Source organism: Ceratotherium simum, chromosome 20 (assembly GCF_057802395.1).
Source record: "Ceratotherium simum simum isolate JZ-2026a chromosome 20, ASM5780239v1, whole genome shotgun sequence".
NCBI classification, from domain to species: domain Eukaryota; kingdom Metazoa; phylum Chordata; class Mammalia; order Perissodactyla; family Rhinocerotidae; genus Ceratotherium; species Ceratotherium simum.
In genome coordinates, this window is record NC_141919.1 from 35,848,610 (window position 1) to 35,863,983 (window position 15,374).

At 32.6% G+C, this 15,374-nt stretch overlaps 1 protein-coding gene across 3 annotated transcripts in view; it reads left to right on the plus strand.

The window, feature by feature from the left end:
* The window catches only part of CCDC171 (coiled-coil domain containing 171), a 305,088-nt gene that overhangs the window by 209,003 nt on the left and 80,711 nt on the right, over positions 1-15,374 (plus strand). For all 3 annotated transcript variants that reach the window (XM_014792400.2, XM_087444624.1, XM_087444625.1), the window contains 2 exons: positions 6,205-6,350; positions 8,656-8,710. In XM_014792400.2, coding sequence (XP_014647886.1) covers positions 6,205-6,350; positions 8,656-8,710 — 201 coding nt within the window. The remainder of the gene's footprint in view (positions 1-6,204; positions 6,351-8,655; positions 8,711-15,374) is intronic.

The following is a 15,374-nucleotide window of genomic DNA, read 5'->3' on the forward strand; positions in this document are numbered from 1 at the left end:
ATATATGTGAGGCTTAGAACAAGCAACATTCAGTATATTTTGAATACTTTTATGAGGTTCCTTTTCTTTCTGTTGTATTTTACTATTGATCACTTTCAGTTAGTTGACTGGGAAGGATTAACTTTTTCATTTTATACTGATGAAATTTAGGAGGACATTTTTAAAGGAATAAGTGAGAATATGGTACCAATAATCAAAGCATTTTGCAACAAAATCTCAGAGCATACTTTGAAATTTTAAAGGTGAATTTTCATTGCTCAATTGCTGCATTTTTTGATAATCATCTACCATATGGCCTATTTATAAAAATCACTTATTTTACACTTTTGTTAATTTTCTTTTATGTTTTTCAAGTATGATAAAAATAGTTATTTTTAAAAAAATATATATATTTGTATATACTATGTGTATGTATAAATAATGATGTGGAAATAATATAGAGACTCATAAGTTGCCACATATAGGTGGGGATATAAAGAAGACTATGTGATGACACTACATGTAGAAGTCTAAGTATTGCATTAATTATGCATATTAAATTTATGTAGCTTTTTATGGTTTATAGGATACTTTCACATCTGTTGTCTTACTAGACATGTGAATTCTAGCTAGAACTGTCATTTATTCAACCCAAAAGTGGGTGAGTTATTTGATCTTCAGCTTTAGTCCTTAGGTAAAGTAAAGTAAAGTAAGTAAAGTCCTCAGCTTTACCTTCTGCATAGGATGACTGTTAGAAAATAATAAAGGATCGTGTCCCTAAGGAAGATAACTTAAAATTGCAGAACTTTTAATTCAAATTATCCATGTAAAGTGTAGAAAACTAAGACTGAAATTTATTCATATATTAATTTTACCACGCACCAGCATCTTTTGCTACTGTATATTTATTGTGAATTCTCTAATTGCTTATCTCACAGATTTTCAAGCTTTATTGTAAAATATAGTCTTCTCTAGTTTCATCCCTGACTTGTATACCCGTTGTAGACTTTCTGGTTGTATCACTTTAACTTGATACTTTCTGGGGCAACCTGCATAGTTGGATCCACTCGGCAGCTACTCAGTTCTTGGTTGATAAAATTTTCTAGTGGTCACATTATAACAGTAGGGCTGAAGACAACGCTGTTTCCTTTTCCAACATTAGTTTTAGTGCCCTGAGATGTTTTACCCAATTTATCACAATCTAGGACTTTTTATTCAAAAGTTACAGCCCGACAGCAGTATATTAAAAAACAAATGTTATAGATGTTTTTTTCCCTGACCTAGGAAATGTAGCTTAATTCTTCATAACACTTGTATTGTTGTCTTGCCTTTCATTTTGTATGACAAACTTTTATACCAAATTGAATAAACCATTAGCTTTTAGTCTGTAGGAATGTGGATCCATAGATATTTCCCATTAGACAAAAGAAAATCTATAAAAGCGATATCCCCTGGGGCTCGGTCTTCCTAGCTGGCCTAATGGTGTGAAGCATAGCTATACTGAACCCTCAGGAGAAGGAACTGTGTGTGATGATTCCCTTAACACTCAGAAATATTAATTGGAGAGTTGTGCCCATTCTTTCAGATAACTTTAACTTTGGTACTATACCATGTTTATTAATCAAATATTGTGATTCAGGAAGTTCATGTTATAAATTTTATATTTTTGAACCTATTACTGAACAAAATTATAAACTTTGTATATCTTGTGTAGTTTAAAATTAGAGTTTGGTGAAATGAGACATACTATATTTAGGTAACCATGTTGTTTTCATAAGTTTTGTGTTTTTTTTAAAGAACTTTTCAAAAAAGACCTGCACTGGTGATGGTTGCACAACTCTGCGAATAGACTAAAACCCACTGAATTGTACGCTTTAAAAGAGTGAATTACGTGCTATATGAATTATATCTCAATAAAGCTATTTAAAAAAATTTCCACTGTGCAAAGTGTTTTCATAGGTGCAAACTAATAGAATTTCAATTTATATTTCCAATTCATTTTTAAAAATATATTAGCCTTAATAAACATTTAAAACTTTAGAAATATGAAATTACGTATGACTTAAAAAAAGTAATTTGTGTTCTTATTCAATAGTAATACATGTTTATTATACAAACTTCAGAAACAATAGATAAGAAAAAAACATTTAAAAAACGTTGTTTTTAAAATATTCATATCTCTCTTATATTCTATCCCTAAGCTTTCCCTACACTTAACTACTTCCTTGGTATTCATATTTTTCCTGCCAGCTTTCATTAGAAATAAATAGCTTTTTGTGACCATCTTAGGAAAACAACCAGATGTAAAAATATCTTCTTAGAAGAGTAGTTTAGTGAAAGCATTGGCTTTTTTTCCTGGACTATGAGAGGTGTACATGAAGATGAGCAATAATATCACTATCTAAAAAGAAATACAATAAATATATTGCAGAATAGCTTTTGAAATACAGTCAGTTTGGGATTTTATTGCAAAAATTTGTTCTAAAACATTTTGGATTTAAAGTGAAAACTCAGAATCTTTGATAAATAATATTGTGGCACTGGTTCTTGTGTAGGTGGAATATTTTTCTGTCTTTTTAAAGACTCTTGTTATCATATTTAGCATTAACTTTCTAACAGCTAATATTGTTCACAACACAGTTTAAAGATAAATGCAGTATCAGGCTTTGAATTTTTTTTTTGTAAATATTAAGACCTGAGTACAAAATGAGGGCTGTATTGTGGATTAAGTGAAATATCTCAAGGCTGTGCTGTTCTGATAACTGAACCTGAAGTGACCTTTCTCAGACACAATTACAGAGCTGTATGTTTTTCCTTTAATTTCATCAGGGGTTTAATTAGTATACAAATAAAACTTCCCTTATCTTCCTTTCTACCTAATTGGCTTGTCTTCGCTTATATATGAAGTATGTGAAAGTGGGCTGTAATTAGGGTGACCGTGTTAACCTTTTTTCCTCAAACGTACTGTTGCCTAAAGGCCTCAAGGCCTAAAAACAGTGCTTTGGATTATTGCTTTGCAATCACTATGGCTGTCCCATAGGTTTTCTCATGAGCAGAAGGGCTTTGGGTGCTGCAGGTTCCCACTGCTTAACAGGATCTTCATTCTTCTCCCCACTAAATGTTTATTGATTATCTCGCTGTTCCAGGCTCAGCTTCCAACAACTTAATATCAGGTGACAGTCAGGAGAGTTCTCCAAGTAATTAGAGTTGAGCATTGGGGGAACAATTAGGAGCAGAGTTATTAAACTTGATTTATCCTATTCTCTCCTGAACAGTTTCTTGGATATCAGAACATCACACTTTCACAGTCTACCCTGGTTGAGAAATTAGTGGCTAACCTGCTGCTTATCATCGTTGCCTTGGTGCCTAGAGGCACACCCTCTTGGTTTCAGTCATTCGGCTGGAAATATTAGAGTCCATAAAGTTTATCATGGGTTTTAATTAGATAAATCTGCACAGAAGAAAAGCTGAACTTAAAATTTTATATATATACTATATAATATACATTATATGGTGTAGGTACATATGTATATACATGATGTATATACACATGTGTAAATATACTTTTCTTTCTTTAAAGCTCAGTGTTAGGATTTTTAAAAGATTCTACCTTTGTCATAAAAAACGAAAAGGTGAATATTAGGGAAAAGACATATTATTGAATCACTTTCTATGTCTTGGTGTTTTGCACACATCTCCATGAACCTTAGGATCCATCGATGCACATAGATTCCATTGTGGTGTCCCTCAGCTTTTTAAAACGAAAATTCTGTGTCTATAAGCTCTATGACTATGATTATCCTTTTTTCAAAAGCTATATTATCTTTTCATTTTCACAACTAAGGAAGTGTGATCTATATCACTTTGGACCACTTTTTGTTTATTTCTTGTAATTTCAATCTTAGAATAGTCTATTCTGCTACCCTCTGAAATAGTGCAAGCTTTAGAAGAGTTTGGTGGCTCCCTGCCATTGTCCCTGAGAGATGAAAACAAAAGCCAGAGGAAACAAGAAGATTTAGATCACAGTAAAAGTTCTAATTGTATGAGTTTTATCTTCTTTGAAAGGATATCATAGGATTGCTGAGAAGTCAAGTGTGGTTTTATAATGATTCCAGGTCATGGGTTCTCTCAGACTGGACCAGTGAGCTTCAGTCTGGACAAGGCTGGAGACAATATCTTGAATACGCCTCACAAATATAAACCTCTAGTCGTAAGAGTTACTGAGCAAGAGAATTTGAATGGATTGGCACAAATCTATCATTTCTGTTGGAAAAAGAATTCAAGCTTTATGTGTAACTGGTGGTGGATCATTAGTTTTATCTTCATATCTGAAAAATAGCATTTTTTATTCCCTGAAAGATGTCAGAAATATTGGCTTTAAAAGGACTCAAATGGGTTTTATTTTTTTAAATAAAGAAATCTCATGATACTTCAATGCCTTTAAATATCTTAACATTGGCACAGAATAAGTAGGTTTAGCATGGCTTTTAAAATCCATTGTTTGTTGTCTTTTTTTGTGTGTGAGGAGGATTAGTCCTGAGCTAACGTCTGTCACCACACCTCCTCTTTTTGCTGAGGAAGACTGGCTCTGGGCTAACATCGTGCCCATCTTCCTCTACTTTATATGGGACGCCATCACAGCATGGCTTGACAAGTGGTGCATCAGTGCACACCCAGGATCCGAACCTGCGAACCCTGGGCTGCCGCAGCAGAGCGTGCGCGCTTAACCGCTGCCCCACCGGGCTGGCCCCATCTGTTGTCTTTTTAAAGTTGGTTTGAATCAGTGACTTTCCATTGTGGAATGTTCTTGATGATCTGTTAATACTTAAGATTTAAAATAAAATATAATATCTAATAAGTAATCACAATTTGCTTATTTTTAATTTTTTGACTTGTATCTGTCTGACAGCAACTTGACTGTTTGAAAAGTGAAATACTGAATTTAAAAACTTTTAACGTTTTTATATACCTGATTTGACTGATGATTGCTTTCAATTCACTAGCATTTAGAGTGAATTAATTGTTTTAGCTCTATGCAGGCAGCTTGAGTTTTTTATACTACCTATTGTGAATGCGTTGAGAAAATACTATTAGAAGAGTTTGAACGTGACATTATTGCATTTTACTTATTTTTTACTGGATATTTGAAGCATAGTTGTGGATGTTAATGTGTGGCTAAACTCTGAGCAAGAAGAAAAAATATTATGTGTATACAATCAATTATTTAGCTCACTGTCCCACAAATTTAATTGAAAAACTGTTTGATAAGCTCATATTCTAGAAACTTCATAGGCAAAGGAATGAGCAGATTTTTAGTGCTAAGGGATCCTCTGATCCCTATACTATTTTACATCCTAGAATTTTAAATGAGGTCTAGAAAATATTCCTTTAAATTGTGAGTTTCTGACTCTAAGACCTTTAGCCCTAAAGTTCCAAGATAAAGTTATACACTTGCATCTTGAGATTTTTGTGCTAAGTGAATATTTCATATTAAAGCAAATAGCAAATCTCAATCAACGGATTTTATACTTCTATGACTAGGAAAATATATATGGAACATAAATAATTCCAAATGCAAGTATTATTCATAACTTTCTCTATTGAAACATGTTAATCACATTTGTGTTGCTATCCTTGACATGAGAGTTATTTATGGGAAGTAAGTGAATTTTAGTTTAGAGTCCGGTTTGTTTGTTCACCAGGACATCTATAGCCACCTAACTATTATAGACATATTTATAAAGAAAGTAGGGGTACTTTTAAATCTTGGGTTCCTCATTCTCTTGTAGGTGTCCTAATCCACCTTCCTCTCAATCACATACACATTTTGGGCATAATGATAGTTCTTGTTTTAAATAGACTCTAAATTTCATGTGCTTTCCCCCCTGAAATCTTTATTTTTTTCATCATTAAAAGAAAATGCAACTTGAGGTTTTTATAATCAGATATTTTCGGTAAGAATAAAATGTATTTGCATTGCAGTATTTAAAAAAATAAAATAGAGTTGTATTTTGTAGCTAAACATTTTTCAAAATCTTATCAGTTCTATCATTTCTAATTAGTAAGTATGTAAAATTTTTGCAGAAAATTTGTTAAACCTTGGTGTGTAATGACCCAAGTCTACTTCTCAGTCAGTCTGTATCCTTCTTTGTTTAATAGCCTATGGCATAAATTGAAGTTAATTATCAGGGCTGACAAGTAACTCTGTTTTCTGTCTGCTTGCAGAGTCTCTCCGAGGCAAAGATGGAGCTGAGAAGAAAAGATCAATCTCTGCGTCAGCTCAATAGACATCTTACCCAGCTGGAGCAGGACAAGCGTCGACTGGAGGAGAACATCCACGATGCAGAGAGTGCCCTCCGCGTGGCAGCCAAGTGAGCATTTGGACCTTGGGGAGATCACTTAAAACAGACAAAAGATCAATTCTTACTTTCATGCTCCGGGTTTTAGCCCTGGATAATACAGTGTTAGAAAACAAAAGTACAGCTGTCTCTCTTTGAAATTCTCTGATATATCCTCAGAAAAGAAAACTCTTAACTCAACATACTAAATGTATATTTTATTGAGAAATCTCAGAAAAGCATAAGTTTCTATATAACCTTTAATTAAGTGTGCTTTGGGCTCTGTTGTAGTGTTACGTGTTTGAAACTATGTTTTCATTAATATGAAATGTAAGACTCTTGATTTAAAAGTTTTGCTTAGTTTCTTCTATCACATATTCTTCATCCCCTTCTGTCCTACTGCCCTCCAAATTTTGTTCTGCATATATTATAATATACTAATATTGCAAGTAATATTTCCATAAGAAAGTGTTAGTACACAATCAACATGTGTATAATTTCATCTTTTTAAGTACAATAAAAACATCTTGATCATGGAAAATTCATTTAATTTTATAGCTGTATATTCTAATACATTAAATAAAAAAAATAGACAGTTTTCAGAGTGGGCAACGATGTACATGTGATGAGAGTGTTTTTCCTTTTACCAGGTAATCAAGGTGACATACACTGTGAAGTTCAAATTGGGTATTTTTATTTGTTCCCCACATCAAATTTTATGGAATACTTATAATAGTCCTTTGTACAACATAGTGGCTTAAAGAAAATCTATTTATAGATTAAAGAAACATCTAATTTTAATAAACTCAGTGATTTCTAAATTTGGAATTCTGGATTCCTGTACTTGCAAAAGTATATATCTATTAATAAAAAATTTTTTGAGACAAACTCTCTTTTTAAGCATAAAATATCATAAAATACGAATTTAGTCTGTAAACTAAATCACAGAAAAGAGAATCTGCAATCTTAGGATATCCACAGTTTTGCCAGGGGGCTTGAAAAATTGCTGATACATAATGAAAAAAATGAGTTTATACAAGGCCAAAATATTGGCATGTTTGAATAGCCACCTATAGTTTTTTTGAAAATTGTAAGACTCTATGACATTGCACCACCATATTAGATATGTGTAGTTGTCATTTTTTAAAAATATAAGTTTGACTAAATCATCCTTTTGTTGTCACTGTTCGGTGTTAGTTTCCTCATGTCAAAGGAGAAACTTAGCCTAGGTAATTTCTAGTGCATCTTATAGCTCTGAAAATTCTGGGATTAATGAAAACAACATTATAAAACCTCCAGATTCATACAGAGTCTTCGAAACATTGCTACTACTTCAGGAGTTGGGCATGTCTGTGATCTGTGACCATGGGCACGTGTTCTTATAACACCAAAGAAAGCTAATTTGAAATTTGGAGAGCTAATACATTATTTACAGTTTTCAATTTATAATTTACCATTAACTTTTTGTCTTCAGCATTTTCATTCACACTTTTTATTTCATTATTAAGGTTAAATTCAATATACAAAGCTGACAGAAGAAACTAGTAACTTTGTGTAGTTCTAGTCAAGGTCACAGAGGGTTTTTGTGCAATTATTATAGCACAAAAAGTCTATGTAGAAAGGAAAATATTATTTTGCGTACTATGGCCATTTATAATATATTACCACCACTAAGCTTTTAAAAGTTTTTTTCATTATAAACCAAAAGAATAAAAATTTTGCCTTTTCAGCACATTTTTTTTTTGGTGAGGAAGATCAGCCCTGAGCTAACATCCGTGCTAATCCTCCTCTTTTTGCTGAGGAAGACCAGCTCTGAGCTAACATCTATTGCCAATCCTCCTCCTTTTTTTCCCCAAAGCCCCAGTAGATAGTTGTATGTCATAGTTGCACATCCTTCTAGTTGCTATATGTGGGACGTGGCTTCAGCATGGCCGGAGAACCAGAGAAGCGGTGCGTGGGTGAGTGCCCGGGATCCGAACCAGGGCCGCCGGTAGCCAAGTGCGCGCACTTAACTGCTAAGCCACGGGGCCGACCCCTTTTCAGCACATTTTAAATCAATAATGTAATCATGATTTTTTTTCTTTCTTTTTAACTCTTTTTTAACTTTGAAGATATTCTTAAGATTTCTCCCCCCTCTAATTTATAGCAGGCAATATAACTGAAGATATGAGTTAAAGATGAAAATATACCAGTGAATATGTTTAGGTTTTACACTTTTAGGAGTTCAATGATAACCAACCCTTATTTTTCAACAATAATGACTTACACTAAAATGTGTAACAGTTGTAGTAAGGCTTGGGTTTTACTAACACCTAATTTTTTCTGTATTTTTTTATAGAGACAAAGAATGTGTTGCTAATCATATGAAAACAGTTGAAAATATGCTTCATAAGGTACTGTAATTTTTCTTAAATATTGTTCAATTTGTGTTATGACACAGTTCTCCCAGTCATTATTTTTATTAACTGCAAAGTACTTTAATTCATTTTGTACTTTCTTAAAAATAAATTAGCAGAAGATTCTTTCAAATGGCTGAAAATTTGTGTTATACAATGCTGTATTGCATAACTTTTTTTCAGAATTTACTTTATGTACTTGGTAAAACTATGAAAATAGTGGTTTCCCCAAACTGGTATAATTGCACTTGAATTATTTGTGGTCTTTGCTGCGTGAACCAGAGGTCGTTAAGATTCTTACGTGTCTCATAATGATAAAATGTTTGACCACACTGTCGAACCTCTTACCGCTCTTAGACCTGCTATCCTGTATGTGTATATAGAGAGACATAATCTATTTGACGGTACTCATATAACTTAACTAGGCACTAATGTTTTTCAAGTTGTAATTTACTTTCTTATAAGAATGTATTTTTATAGTAGAAATTTAATATATTTATTATTATATTATTCTCAAATTTAATTACTTCTATATGATAAATTTACTTTTAATTTGTAGTGATGAGCAACATAACAAGGATATTATGCTATTACTAAAAACTTAATGTATTAACTAACTGTATATTTTGTTAGCATTTCAGATTCAAAGATGTATTCACTATTTCATTATTTAAAAATAGAGAAATTTATGTATTTCTGTTATTGTCTAATAGAAAATATGTTGAAAATATAAATACCTAGTGCTTTTAAGATATATGGAATTTATGAATGAATCATATTTAGAATAATTTTGTGAATCAAATTTGTTATATAATATAGTTTGTAAATCACTTAAAAATACCCTTAAAACTAACCCTTTTAAGGAAATAATAAATAAACATGAACAAACTAATTTTTAATACATTTTAACATTTTAGAAACACTGGGCTTCTGTATACTTTTGATATTGAAAGTGACTAGCATTATTTCATATGACCAAAAGCATTTTGGAAAAAGATCTAATATTCTGAGTGCTATTTTTTTTGTTTGAAACTATGACTTCTCCCCCTCCCTACTTAAAAAGTTTAACCAGTCAGTGTAGTTTAAATATAGTCACATCAAATCCATATATGCTAGAAATCTGAAATTTAGATTTACAGGAAAAGAGACATCTTTCATTAGATTTTTTTGTACTTGGTGAGACTTTGGATAGGAAAAATCCATTATATCATAAATATGGCATACCTTTTTACACAATTAATGTTGCCTTTGAAAACTAATTGTTCATCTTCCCAGCTGGAGGAAAAAAAAGGTTGGATAGCAGCTGTCTTGGACTTTGACATCAGAGAAAAACCAACGTCAATGTGAAATATAAATGTTGTACCTTATCCTTTCCTTATGAGAATGGCAAAATATATATTTTAAATATAATAACAACTGATTGCAATAGGACAATTATAATCATACAGTTCTTCAGTTGCAGTCCATCTTCTGATTTTCATATCTTAATGGAAAGAAAGCAGTCTGCAGAATTGACCTACAGTTACTGTAGATTTACTTTAGCTTTCTGGCTTTTTTTCCCCTTCAAATTTAATAGTTTATTATTTTGATTTATGTCTTTGGAAATTTCTATTTATATAATGATTTTTAAATTATAAATTACTTTTCAAGCTTGAAGTGAAAACTTAGGAAAGGCTAGTTGATTACTGGGCTCATTCTCTTTTCTACAAAGTTTGGGTGAGAACAAATGGGTGACAAGGAAGTGGCCCAGAGTCCCTCTGAAGCTCTCAGATTGGTGCAGCCCACCTGTCTTCATGCCAGAGTTCGCAGGTCTGTTTTTCTGGTCACCTTGGACTGTCCAGTGGCATTTCTCTGTCTTGGAGAAACTAAGAGTAGTATAGAAGGAGGGTCTAGGCTCTTTCTTGGTACTGTGAAAATGGTTGTGGTTACATCCGAACTCCTTAGCAAAGTTTTCTGTACATAGTTGAATAGTATAGCTATTTATATTTCTCAAGGACATGTGTTTTCACATCAGTTGTCCTAGAATAAAACTTATTTTTACCTTCTGGGTTGAATTTTAATACTAACTTCTGACAATAATCAAATAGAAAGAAGTGGTTTTCATGTAAACGTTATTTCTTTTCTAACATTTTAAAGAAATGAAACTGAATGTGTTTATTTTTAGGAAAAGCAATTACTTTTTGTTAATATTGTTAATTTTTAAACTTGACACATTTCATTCAACTTTTCAAATCCTAAAACTGTATAATACAAAGCGATTGACTAGATATTGTTTTAAATCTCGTTTGAGATTGATGCTAGTATTTAATAAGAAAGGCCAGTCGTTTTCGTTTAAAAGCATATACTTCTTGTCAAAGAAGCAGAAGTTTTATTTTAATTGCATTTAAATATATATATTTTATTACATCCGTTTTTAATGTAGGCGAGAAGGTAACATTTTTTTTTTTGGCTGAGGAAGACTGGCCCTGAGCTAACATCTATTGCCAAGTCTCTTCTTTTTTTTTCCCCAAAGCCCCAGTAGATAGTTGTATGTTATAGTTGCACATCCTTCTAGTTGTTGTACGTGGGATGCTGCCTCAGCATGGCCCGACAAGTGGTGCGTGGGTGCGCGCCCGGGATCCGAACCAGGGCCGCCAGCAGCGGAGCATGCACACTTAACCACTAAGCCACGGGGCCGGCCCCGAGAAGGTAACTTTTTATTAAGAAAGTTTTTTGGGCTAATTTCAGGTTATTGGGATTAAGCAAAACAAGAGCAAGAGAAAACAAAATCATCATCACAACTTTTCATGAGGTGCATTTTTTATCCACACACTTCTCTAATTGAATTCTCAGCTGCTTTTTGTATTTTGGAAAACCCATAACTATGGAACTTTTAAAAAGTACCCATTTTAAAGTGTACAATTCAGTGGCTTTCAATACATTCTCAGTGTTGTGCAACCATCACAACTATCTAATTCCAGAATATTTTCATCACCCCAAAACGAAACCGAGTAGCCGGTAAGCAGTAACACCTTATATCGGCTTGTTGTGTTCTGTGGGTTGTTCTTTTACTTTCTTGATAATGCCTTTTGATGCGCAAAAATTTTTAACTTTGATGAAGTCCAGTTTTTTACTTCTGTTGCTCTTGTGTTTGGTCTTATCTCTAAGAATCTGTTGCCAAATCCAAGGTTATGAAGATTTCCCCCCAGGTTTTCTTCAAAGAGTTTTACAGTTTTAACTCTTATATTTAGGTCTTTGGTCCATATTGAGTTAATTTTTGTATATGGTGTGTTGTAAAGATCCCAACTTCTTTCTTTTACGTGGTTATCCATTTATCCCAGCACTATTTGTTAAAAAGACTATTTTCTCCCCCATTCCATGATCTTGGCACCCTTGTTGCAAATCAATTGACTATAAATGTGTGGGTTTACTTCTGGACTCTCAATTCTATTCTATTGATCTGTATGCCTATCCTTACATCTGTATCACACTGTTTTGATCACTGTATCTTTGTAGTAAATTTTGAAATAGAGAAGTTTGAGTCTTCCAACTTGTTCTTTTTTCAAGATTATTTTGGCTTTTCAGGGTGCCTTGTGATTCCATATGAATTTTAGGATCAACTTCTCCATTTCTGAAGAAGAAAGTAATTGGAATTTTGGTAGTTATTGCCTTGGATTTATTCATCAATTAAGGAAGTATTACCATCTTAATATTAAGTCTCACAATTCATGGGATGTTTTTCCATTTACTTAGATCTTCTTTAATTTCTTTTACCAATGTTTTGTAGTTTTCAGTGTACACTTTTTGCACCTTCTTGCTTAAACTTATACCTAAGTATTTTATTCTTTGTGATTTTCTTAATTTCATTTCCTGGTTCTTAATTGCTAGCATATAAAATTTAACTGATTTTTATGTGTTGATCTGGTATTCTGCAACTTTGCTGAATTTATTAGCCCTTATAATTTTTTTGTGGATTCTTCAGAATTTTCTATATATAAGATCGTGTAAACTGCAAGTAAACATAGTTTTACTTCTTTCTTTCTAATTTGGATGGCTTTTATTTCTTTTTCTTATCTAATTGCCTGTGTAGGACTTTCAGAATAATGTTGAATTGATGTAATGACGGCAGACATCCTTGTGTTGTTCCTAATTTTAGGGGAAAGCTTTTGGTCTTACACCATTAAGTATGATGTTAGCTGTAGGTTTTTCATAGATGTGCTTTATCAGGTTGAGGAAGTTCTCTTTTGTTCCTAGTTTTTTGAATTTTTCTTATGATAAAAGGGTTTTGGGTTTTGTCAAATGCTTTTTCTGTCTCAATTGAGATGATCATGTTTTTTTTCCTTCATTCTGCTAATGTGTACTGCATAGATTGATTTATATATATGTTGATCTATCCTTACATTCTTGGTATAAATACTACTTGGTTATGTATATAATCCTTTGAATATGCCATTGGGTTCAGTTTGCTAGTTTTTTTTTTTTTGAGGATTTTTGCATCTGTATTTATAAGAGATATTGGTCTGTAGTTTTCTTGTGATATCTTTGCCTGGCTTTGGTATCAATGTAATACTGACCTCATAGAATGAGTTAGGAAGTGTTCCCTCCACTTCAGTGTTTTGGGAAAGTTTGAGTAGGATTAGTGTTAATTGTTTAAACATTTGGTAGAATTCGCCAATGAAGCCCTCTTGTCCCGGGTTTTTCATTGTTGGAAGTTTTTTCATTATGGATTCAATTTCTTTTCTTGTAATAGACCCATTCAGATTTTCTGGGGTTTTTTTTCAGTCAATTTTGGTAGTTCGCATTTTTCTTGGAAATTGTCTGTTTCAACTAGGTTATCTGATTTGTTGACATATAAATGTTCTTTTTCTTAGAAATATTTTTATTTTTGTAAGGCCAGTAGTATGTCCCTACTTTTATTCCTGATTTTAGTAATTTATTAATCATTTTTCTTGGCAAGTCTAGTTCAGGTTTGTCGATTTTTGTTGATCTTTTCAAGGAACCAAATCTGCTTTTCTTGATTTGCTCTAGTGGTTTTCTATTGTCTATTTCATTTATCTCTGCTCCAATCTTTATTATTTCCTTCCTTTTTGCTTTGGGTTTAGTTTGCTTTCCTTTTTCTATTTTCCTAAGATGGAAGTTTAAGTTTTTGATTTGCGATCTTTTTTCTTTTTTAGTGTAGGTATTTACAGCTATAAATTTCCATCTGAACACTGCTTTCATTGCATCTCATAACTTTTGCTATGTTGTGTTTTTTTTTTAATTTTTATTTATTTATTTATTTATTTATTTATTTATTTTTCCCCCAAAGCCCCAGTAGATAGTTGTATGTCATAGTTGCACATCCTTCTAGTTGCTGTATGTGGGACACGGCCTCAGCATGGCCAGAGAAGCGGTGCCTCGGTGCACGCCCGGGATCTGAACCCAGGCCGCCAGCAGCGGAGTGCGCGCACTTAACCGCTAAGCCGCGGGGCCAAACCACTGTGTTGTGTTTTTGTTTTCATCTATCTCAAAGTATTTTCTAATTTCCTTGTGATTTCGTCTTTGACATATTCATTGTTTAAGAGTGTGTTGTTTAGTTTTTGAAATATTTCAGCATTTTCCACGTATCTTTTTACTGTTGAGTTCTAATGTAACTCTGTATGGTTTGAATAGATATTTTGTTTGATTTCAATTCTTTTAAATTTATTAAAGTTTGTTGTATGGTCCAGAATACGATCTGCCTTGGTGAATGTTACTGTGCATTTGAAAATAATGTGTATTCTGCTGTTGTTAGGTAGAGTATTCTATATATGTCTGTTATGTCTGGTTGGTTTACAGTGTTGTTCAAGTCTTCTATTTCCTTGGTTATCTTTTGTGTAGTTGTTTTATCCATTAATGAAGTGCGATTTTTGAAGTCTCCAGCTATTACTGTTGAACTACTTTTCCCTTCATCATATATTTTGGGATTCTGTTGTTAGGTGCATATGTATCTGGAAATTGTTATATCTTCTTGGTGGATTGACCCTTTTATCACTACATATCTTTCCTTGTCTTTTGTAAAAATTTTTGTCTTAAAGTCTATTTTGTATGATATAAGTATAGCCACTCTAGCTGTCTTTTGGTTATTGTTTGCATGGAATTTCTTTTTTTATTCTTTCACTTTCAACCTATCTGTGTCTTTATATCTAAGGTAAATCTCTTGCAGACAGCAGATAGTTGAATCATGTTTTTTAAATCTATTCTACCAATCTCTGACTTTTAATTGGGGAGTTTAATCAATTTAAATTTAATGTAATTAGTGATACGGAGGGACTTTTGCCATTTTCCTTTATTTCTATATGTATTGTATCTATATGGTTCCACAATTCCTGTGTGAGTCCCCTCCCCTTTTTTGTGAGAGATAGATGTTTTCTAGTATAATATTTGATGCCCTTCGCCTTCATTTTACTATATATTTTTAGTTATTTTCTTAGTGGTTGCCTTGGGGATTACAATTAGCATCTTAATTCACAACAGTCTAGTTTGAATTAATGCCAACTTAGTTTCAATAGTATAAAAAAACTTTACTCCTGTATAACCCTATCCCCCCATTTATGTTGTTATTGTCACAAATTATGTCTTTATACATTGTGTGCCCATCACCATAGTTTATAATTATTGTTTTATGTAGTTGTCTTTTGAATCATATAGGAAAAAGAGAGGA